Source organism: Condylura cristata, unplaced genomic scaffold (genome assembly GCF_000260355.1).
Source record: "Condylura cristata isolate star-nosed mole 26May11 unplaced genomic scaffold, ConCri1.0 scaffold00018, whole genome shotgun sequence".
Taxonomy (NCBI): domain Eukaryota; kingdom Metazoa; phylum Chordata; class Mammalia; order Eulipotyphla; family Talpidae; genus Condylura; species Condylura cristata.
This window is the reverse complement of record NW_004567119.1, coordinates 12,932,653-12,941,336: the sequence shown is the minus strand read 5'-3', so window position 1 is coordinate 12,941,336 and position 8,684 is coordinate 12,932,653. Positions and strand designations below refer to the sequence as shown.

Sequence of the window (8,684 nt, the reverse complement as noted above, 5' to 3'; positions counted from 1 at the left end):
CAGTTACTGAATACCTTCCATACCAGGCTTAACCGGACTGTCAGGGTAATTGGGAAGGACTTTTCATTTTGTCAGTTAGTTACATAACTTTACAATGTCCGGAGCACATGTTCCCTCGTGAGCACATCTTCGCTCACTCTCCACCAACACTCCGCGGCCATTATGCTGTCCTCTTCCTCCCCTGTCTCCTCCTCCGCCCCCTCCCAAATCCCTCAGATAGCCAACCTATTTTTAAAAGACAAGAATTATTCTTGCTGTGCCCCTCAGTTTTTGTAGTTTTGGTTGCTTAAATTCCAGAAAAGAGTGAGACCATCTGTAACTGTCTTTTATTGTCTGACTTATTTCAGTTAGCATAATCACCTCAAGATCCCTCCATTTGGTCTGAAAGATGCTACTTATCATTCTTAAGAGCTGAATAGTAGTCCACTGAGTTTATATTCTGCAGTTTCTTTATCTAGTTGGCTACAGTGGACATGTAGGTTGGTTTCACAACTTGATAATTGTAACATTGCTGTTAAAAACATGAGTCCTAAATCTTTCCTACCAGTGTTTCCATTGAGGAGAGAGGGGAGGGTAAATAACTGATATATACCCAGAACACTGGCATTGCTGGATCATATGATATTCCCATTTTTAGGTTTTTAAGGAATCTCCATACTTTTTCCATAAAAGGCTGCACACGATACATTCTGACAGCGGATAGGGTTCCTTTTTCTCTACATGCTTGACAACATTTACTTCCAAGTCTTTTGATGTTGGTCATTCTCACAATGGTGAGTTCACACCTCATTGTTTAGATTTGCATTTCTCTTGTAGTAACTGACATTCAACATTTTTTCATGAGTATGGGTTATAAAAATTACCCATTATGGTTAACTATCTAACAAGTTAATCGATCTAATTAGATAGCTATTACATTGTCACAGAGAGAATCTTTACATCTCTATAGTTCTGCCATTTAAAAGTCATGTTCTTTTGCTTAGTTATTACTACCTGTAAGTAAACTCTAATATGATTTACTTTATCAAGTGTATATTTTATAACTAGGGTATTTCCTTGCGGGCCTACCACCAGTGGCCATTGTTCTTTGGTCAAAGTCAAACTGATTCAGATGATTGTCTTTCCAATAGGAACATGGCCTTAATGTTATTGAGTTTCTAATAAGATGACCAATATGCATTGCTGTACTCTTTTTTTAATGTTTCTATATTTTTGTGATTTTTAAATACCCTCTCAATATATGCAATAGGGACAGGATTAGTAGACCTGATTAGGGTTAAGGAGGAAGCAGAGTCAGTGAAACACCTGACTACTCAAGTTTGCCAATATTCAGCATCATCGATTGTTCTTCACACTTAGATAAACAAGTGGACAGCATTGATGGTAAACTGCAGATTTTACCTGGGCAGAAGTCAGAACAAAATACCAACAGTATGGCAACAGGATGTACATTAAAAAAAAAAAAAAGCTTAAGTGTCCAGTTGTGTCCTCTTCCACCAGTTTTGAAAAGCTGTGCCCTGGCATTAACTAGCAGATAACTCCAAACAGCCTAGTTATGTAGTTTGGAGAGATTTTTCTTTTTAAATTTATATAGCGAAAAGAAATCTGGGTTTTTATCAATATGCAGTTGAAACAAAATTCTTTTGCAAAACTTCTCAAATTTAAACAATCACTCACCAACAGTTTGCTGGATCGTGTACGTGCAATTGTTTTCAGGAGCTAAGGCTAAGAAGTGGAACCGCACGTCAAAAATCGCGGAGGGGATCCTCCCCTCATCCAAAAAAAAAAAAAAAAAAAAAACCTTTGGAGGAGCCTTCGCACTAACATGGATCGCTCTCTCCAGCCCCTCCCAAGAACTGATTTCGTAGGTCCTCTGAAGAAAAACCATTAAGTTTCCGCAAACACAGCAAAACAACGCAACCGGAAACCAAATCCTTCACGCCCCGGTTAAACGCGATTATAAGAATATGCACCATTCCAGCCACGCGCTTCCACAAGCTCCGCCCCTCCGCTCTGAGACTCCGCCTCGGAGGCGGAGCAGGAGGAAGGCCCGCCCTTCGAGCGCAAGCGGCTCGCTGGCGACCAGCGCGCGTGCGCAGAAGTGCGTCACATCCTGCGCCAGGGCGCCGATTCCGGAAGGGGCTGCACAGTTGTGGCGGCGGTTTCTGCGCTGGTGCTCAGTGTAGCTTCCCTGCTGGAGCAGCGGAATACACGGCCGCATCATGGTCGAGGTAAAGTGACACTTTGAAAGTGCCTAGGAGTCTTTTGCTTCTGCATTGTTTGACCGCGGGTGAAGCGATCGAGGGTGATGGCGTTTGTGGGGGGCGTACAGGCTGCGAGGGGAGGCTCTTGGCCGAGGCCGATAGACCCTTCGTAAAGATTTCAGGGACCGGGGGAGGCCGGATGAGAGCGCCCGGTGGAGGCTTTGCCTCTCCTCATTTCGAGGACGGAGGCTCTTTTCTCTGAAGCCTGGGATAATTCCTCCAGTCTTCATTTGACACTTGGGAGCCGGGCAGTGTCCGAGGCGAGGCTTCTGCCGAAGTTGGACCTCTGGTTCTCGCCGCCTGCCTGGCCGTGTAAGTGATTCCGTGTAAGTGAACGGCTGGCGATCTTCTCGTCCTGATTTGTTCTCTTCACGTCGGCCCCAGGAAAACCTGCGTTCTTGAATATTTGCCTCTTTCCCTACTTGAGCAACCCTTCTATTAGCAAACCTGCCCTTTTTATCCTTGATTTTTCTCCAAATTCTGCCATCATCTTAGTTCACAACAACATCAGCTTTTGCCTCTATTGGTGCCCCCCACTGATCTATGTAAAATGTAAGTTTGTCATGCCTTTCTTGAGCCTTATACTGACTCTACGTTGCTCCTGCGGAAAAAAGTACACTGTTGTGGTGACCTGAAAACCTCATTGAGCTGGATCTTACCCAGCTCTACAACCTCGTCTTGCACCCCAATCCTTTCTCACCAAATATACACAACTGTACTGCAGCTTCTGACATTATTTCAGTTACTGAATACCTTCCATACCAGGCTTAACCCTTGCCTGGGTCGTTCATGCCTCTCTTCAGATCTCCATTCTGTGCAAGTTTTTCTCCCATTCTGCCTTAAATATCTCCTCACAGATCTTTCATAACCTTAGCTCTACTCTGTCTCAATCTCTTGTTTGTTTCCTTCCTAATACATAATAGAATGTGTACTTATTTAGATATCTATTTCCTGTCGAGTACAGGAGACTGCTTTTTCACCATTTTGTTGTTAATTTCTAATACAATGCCTGCTAGACAAAGAGTAGGGAGCTCAGTAAAATTTATTAAATAAATCAGTAACCTCAGGTATTACTCGATTGATTAAAGAAGAATTTCCTCCTCTTCTCTGAAGAGGAGTTCTGAAGTTCTCTGAACTTGACAATATAGCTTGCTGCAAATAACTGTATAGTGAATGATGTAAATAAAGCATTTTAGGTATTTAGACACTGAAGCATGTAAGTGATTTCATTGTAGGTCATACGTGTAAAGTGTAGCTGGATGTGTGATTACATTCTTTCTTTCTAGGAGGTACAGAAACATTCTGTGCACACGCTTGTGTTCAGGTCTTTGAAGAGGACCCATGACATGTTTGTAGCTGATAATGGAAAACCTGTGCCTTTGGATGAAGATAGGTTAGTATAATTTCTATTTCTACAATATTTAAACTTCCAGTATTGGGGGGCAAGAGAGCAGGAAGAGGCGGACCTTTAAAGAGTATTGAGTAATAATATTAGCACTCATAGGATATTTGGTCATTAATGAGTAGTGTTTTGGTGTAATTTAAGCTGACTTAACCCTTTTTTTTTGGCCTTATCTTTTACTGTAAAAAACCCTATTAATTAGTTACAATTTACAAATGCCCAGTAATTAGGACAGTCCCCTTCTGGTATTACACTTTATAATCAACCACTTTGTATGTGCTTTCAGCTTCCCGCTGCTCTCAGAGCCTTGCTGAGCTGAAATTGTACCTGGCCAGTGTCTGTACTCCCATCTTTTCTCGTTAGTATGTGGAAGATTTTTGAGTGGTAGCATATTTTCGATTTTACATCTCTAGCATCAATCTGGGGTTGCGTTATATGCAGTGTTTTTCTTTGTCTTTTACTCTTCTTTGAAAATCTTAATTCCTCACACAAGCATTTATATTTGATTTGCAAATTGGGCTCTTCTCCAAATTAGTACAAGTGCATTTCCTTTTTAAGGTAATGAACTTATTAAGTACTTTGACTCATTGTAATCTTAGAAACATCCATTAGAAGTTGCTATAGAAGCTTTTACTCTGTTTTTGTATTGAGGCATTTGAAAGAAAGTATATTGACTTTGGGGTATTTTTAAAGACACTAATTTCTAAATATATTTAAGGCTTTTAGACTCTTGGCAATTCACCATGAGGGATTTTATATTTGTTAGCTAACTTAGGAAAATACTGCTTAGACTTAATAAATGTCATGGAGTGGATAGGGAATTAAGTGTGGAGAGGCACTCGGAAGTTTTCGGCTTTTTAAAATACTGTTTAAATATTTTCTTCTTGGCTACCTGTGATTATATTTATAGTGGCCAATGTTTTTACATTCTTAATGCTTATGATTTCTAAATAGTCACAAGCGGAAAATGGCTATCAAGCTGCGCAATGAGTATGGCCCTGTGTTGCACATGCCGACGTTGAAAGAGAATTTTAAGGACAAGGGCCCTCAGAATGCCTCGGATCCCTACGGCCACAAGCAGTACCCTGCCAGTCAAGGTGAGTGTGAAATGGCAGGACTCCCAGGGAACTTCAAAACCAGAAAAGGTCGATTGTGTGCTTCCTGGAAGGACTAGTTAGGGCCATGCCTGTTGACGAGCTGTGCGTGACTGCAGTGGAAGTCCTGATTGCTTCTTGGGAGAAGGGCTCGGGTAACTGATAGATTGTGTTCTTATGGGAAACGAAGTGATGGTATAATGATGGCAGGCATTCTTAGGAGACGGAGAATGTCAAAGTGGGAATTAAAAGAGAAACTCCTAAATTGTAGGGGCACTATGTCATCTGTTTTAACTGTAATTCAGAAAGATTTTACCAGGTTTAGAAATGCTAGATAATCCAGGATTTCACAGGGAAATCACTTGCTTGAGAGAAACACCAAAGTGGGTTGGTTTATGGGTTGCCAGTACTGTGTAGCAAATGGAGGTTTTTTGACATCATTTCAGCAAATCTTCAAGGACCGGTGTGTACATGTCTGTTAAAAGTCAAAACAAAACCCATGTTTTGGCTCAAGTCAAAGAAAGAAAGAAAGAAAGAACCCATTTTCTGAAGCTTGGGTTTAGGTGGTAAAATTTGAAAAACCCAGTTGGCAATATTATTTATTCATTAAAAAAGGCAATACATGTAGTTGTCATTGATCAATTTTTTTCTATCGTTTTTCCCCAAAGGACAAGAAGTCGAATATCTGGTGACAGGTACACATCCTTACCCACCAGGTCCAGGTAAGTAAGTTGTCGGACATTGAAACTGTCTCATTGTCACTTATATGTCCGTTAATTAGCCAATAATATGATTCCCGTTGCCTGTTAAACACAGTCTAAACTCAATAGCTAGGCATCACTTTTTATATGAAAATTAATACTCAATGTCACCTGCATTAATTAGCAGACTTTCATAATAACTGTACTTTTTCAGGCACTGTGTTAGAAATTTATTAAATAAGATTGCCACAGGCTAAGGCAAGCTTATATATTGCAGTTGGATGGACAACTTATAAAAGTGATAGAAGCATTAATACAAAAACAGGACAGAAATCTCTCCTGGTATGTGTATGTAAATTTAGGGAAATTAGTACACAAATGAGGTGCCATTATAACAGGATACAGGACAGACACTTAATATTTGTAGGTTCTGATAATTTTAGAAGACAGGATTTGCTGTATTAAAAGTACAGCCATGTCTGCTTTTTGTTGTAGTCATTTATGTTTGCTCTTGGAAACATTCTGTTAGTATTTGGGGTGCTGCTTAAGTTCGATATCTGAAGATAATATCCCAAGATAATGGAAATTTTAAGTTTAGAGAATTCTAATTTTATTATCTTGCAACATTTTAATACCAAACTCTGATTACATCAGATATGTTAAGTGTTATTCAGCTATGTTTACTATAAAATTTAGAAATTACAAACACCGTGGAAAATTTAATCAAGGTTTTTGTGGTGTAACTTCCTGGAGATGATCACTATTATCATTTTGGTATGTTTTCTTCCAGTATTTCGCTTTAAGTGCCTGTGAATGAAACTGAAGATTGCTTATACTAATAGGAATTGACTTTTTATTATAACAGGGGTTGCTTTGACAGCAGATACTAAGATCCAAAGAATGCCAAGTGAATCAGCTGCACAGTCCTTAGCTGTGGCATTGCCTGCTAACCAGGCCAGGTATGAAATGCACTTCTAATTGTAAGCATTGTGGAAGTATAGTTCACTTTTTATGATTTTACATATCACACGATATTTTCATTGGCCCACGCTTAGAAAAATTTTTATCATATATACTGCAGAACAGGCGACTTAGAGGCATCAGGTACTTAAAACTGTGTGGATTCTCTTCTGCAGGGTGGATGCAAACCGCAGCGCACCTGCTGGAGGTGAATACCGACATCCCGGGGCCGCCGACCGCGCGCAGCCTGCAGGCATGACTGCGGTAGGTGTCTGGCCAGGCAGGCCTGAGTTCTAGCTTTGGATCAGGTTTCCTTATTTCTCTTCATACCAAGTTTTAATTTATTTAAATATTAAATGATGAGCTTTTTTTTGGGAACTGTTCAAGTAAGTAGCCTTAGCTCATTGTTAGTATGTAATAACCTGATGTATAAGTTGCTAATGAATTGACATGCTTTTTAAGATTTAAAATTTTGTAGTTGTGTCCCCGTTTGTACATTGTACATTATGTTTATTTTGATGACAGTAACGTTATAGTGTTGTTTATTATCCATTATTAAAAGCATAAGGACTAGTCTGAAACCTGAAATCCTATATTAGTGGGTGTTAGGTAGGAACATCTTTGAATACTCAATTGGTTTATATAGAGTTGACTGCTATTAGTGTAGTAATGTTCTTGAGGTACCCAACTAGTGTCTTGTAAATGAGCATTTAAAAATGCGTTTATATGACTTATAGCTGTATTGGTAGCTACTAGTGTAACAGTAGTTACAGAAAGAATAACTGAAAGTAGTGTATTATGCTGCTCTTGAAGTAGTGCAAGATTTAATGCCTCAGTTTATTATGAGATGTGAATGGGTATGCAGTTCTGCGTTTCCTCCGTTACCCTCTAGTCTCAGGTCTCTGCCCAGATTTTCTGCTCCTTCAGAGAGATTTACTGTAAGCTTCTTGGGACAGGACCTCTTTGGTCATAAATATTTTTTGAATGAATGGATAGATGTTATCTGCTGATGATGGTTCAGCCAGTGTAACCTTTAAAATAGTGTATGTGTAGTTTGGGATCAAATAAATAGATGTAACTCTCAGTCTCTTTGCGATATTAAATCAGTAATGTTAAAATACAACAGTGAGAAGCATCGACATTAATCCACTTCTGGCCTAACTAAGCAATCAGAGCTAACATGGAACGTTTATTGCTCTCAGCTATGAATTAGGCATTGTTTTTTCCATTTTACAAGTGAGGGACAGAGGTTACATAATTTTTGCCCAAGGTCAATCTGAGTAATTGGCAGAACTGGGTTTTTAACCCATGCACAATGGTGTGGGTCCTTAACCTTAAAATTCTACCTCTGAGTTTACTGCTTCTTAAAGTTATCAAGTAAAATACAGTTTGACTAAAAGTCTTTGACTTTATCTGTAAGGAAGGAAATAGCTGGTCACATGAAACCTTAGTTTTCTGTCCTCACCATAATGCCATCTGTCCTCCTGCTAGGTTGTGGAGGGTGGCAACACCAAGAACTCTACACTGATGGCCAAAAAAGCCCCCACCATGCCGAAACCCCAGTGGCACCCACCATGGAAGCTCTACAGGGTGAGTCAGTTGCACATTTCTTCCCTGCTTCCCCAGGGTGAAGGAGGAAAGGAGTGAATACGAAAACTGGTAAAGTTGCAGTTGGGATGGGGAGGGGCTTAGGAACTGTTTCAAATAAGATCTTGGGAAGGAGTCTTCTTTAAGTAAAAGTTACACCTGCAATGTATTTAAAACTCAGTATAAAATATAGCTAGAAAGCTACTAAGTTGCAGGTCAAAGTAAATTTGGAAATTTGGGGAAATGTTCAGGTTATTTAATAATGAAGCCACAGGTTTTACAGCCTATCTTTTCAGCTATAATAAAATGATTCAAAATATGCTAGATTGAAACTAAAGCATATATAGTTACTAGAAGGAAAAGTAAAGCTACACATAATTAATGCATTCTCTTTCAAATGGTCAAAATACTGGGTATACAGACCTATTAGGTTTCAGAATTGAGTAACTGCTATGAGAGTCGAGATTATTGAAGTTAATCAACTCAGACACTCTACTATTTTTTTTTTTCTTCAGTTTTTTAGTGAGGTTTTCTCATTTACATCCTTTTCAATGTTTTCTCAGCACAGGGTTTCCCTCTGCAGGTGTGTCACCTTGGTTCTCCCCCACCCAGCACCTGTATCTCTCCACCACTGACATTGTATTCTCCCCCTCCTTATTTTGTGCTATTTTTTTTT

At 39.6% G+C, this 8,684-nt stretch overlaps 1 protein-coding gene across 1 annotated transcript in view; it reads left to right on the top strand.

Annotated features, from left to right (window-relative positions):
- The first annotated feature begins 2,151 nt into the window (after nucleotides 1–2,151).
- The window catches only part of PLRG1 (pleiotropic regulator 1), a 15,902-nt gene continuing 9,369 nt past the window's right edge, over nucleotides 2,152–8,684 (top strand). The window contains exons 1-7 of the mRNA XM_012727008.1: nucleotides 2,152–2,231; nucleotides 3,551–3,657; nucleotides 4,621–4,763; nucleotides 5,429–5,482; nucleotides 6,327–6,420; nucleotides 6,598–6,685; nucleotides 7,913–8,011. Of these exons, the coding sequence (XP_012582462.1) occupies nucleotides 2,223–2,231; nucleotides 3,551–3,657; nucleotides 4,621–4,763; nucleotides 5,429–5,482; nucleotides 6,327–6,420; nucleotides 6,598–6,685; nucleotides 7,913–8,011 (594 nt within the window). The 5' untranslated portion in view covers nucleotides 2,152–2,222. The remainder of the gene's footprint in view (nucleotides 2,232–3,550; nucleotides 3,658–4,620; nucleotides 4,764–5,428; nucleotides 5,483–6,326; nucleotides 6,421–6,597; nucleotides 6,686–7,912; nucleotides 8,012–8,684) is intronic.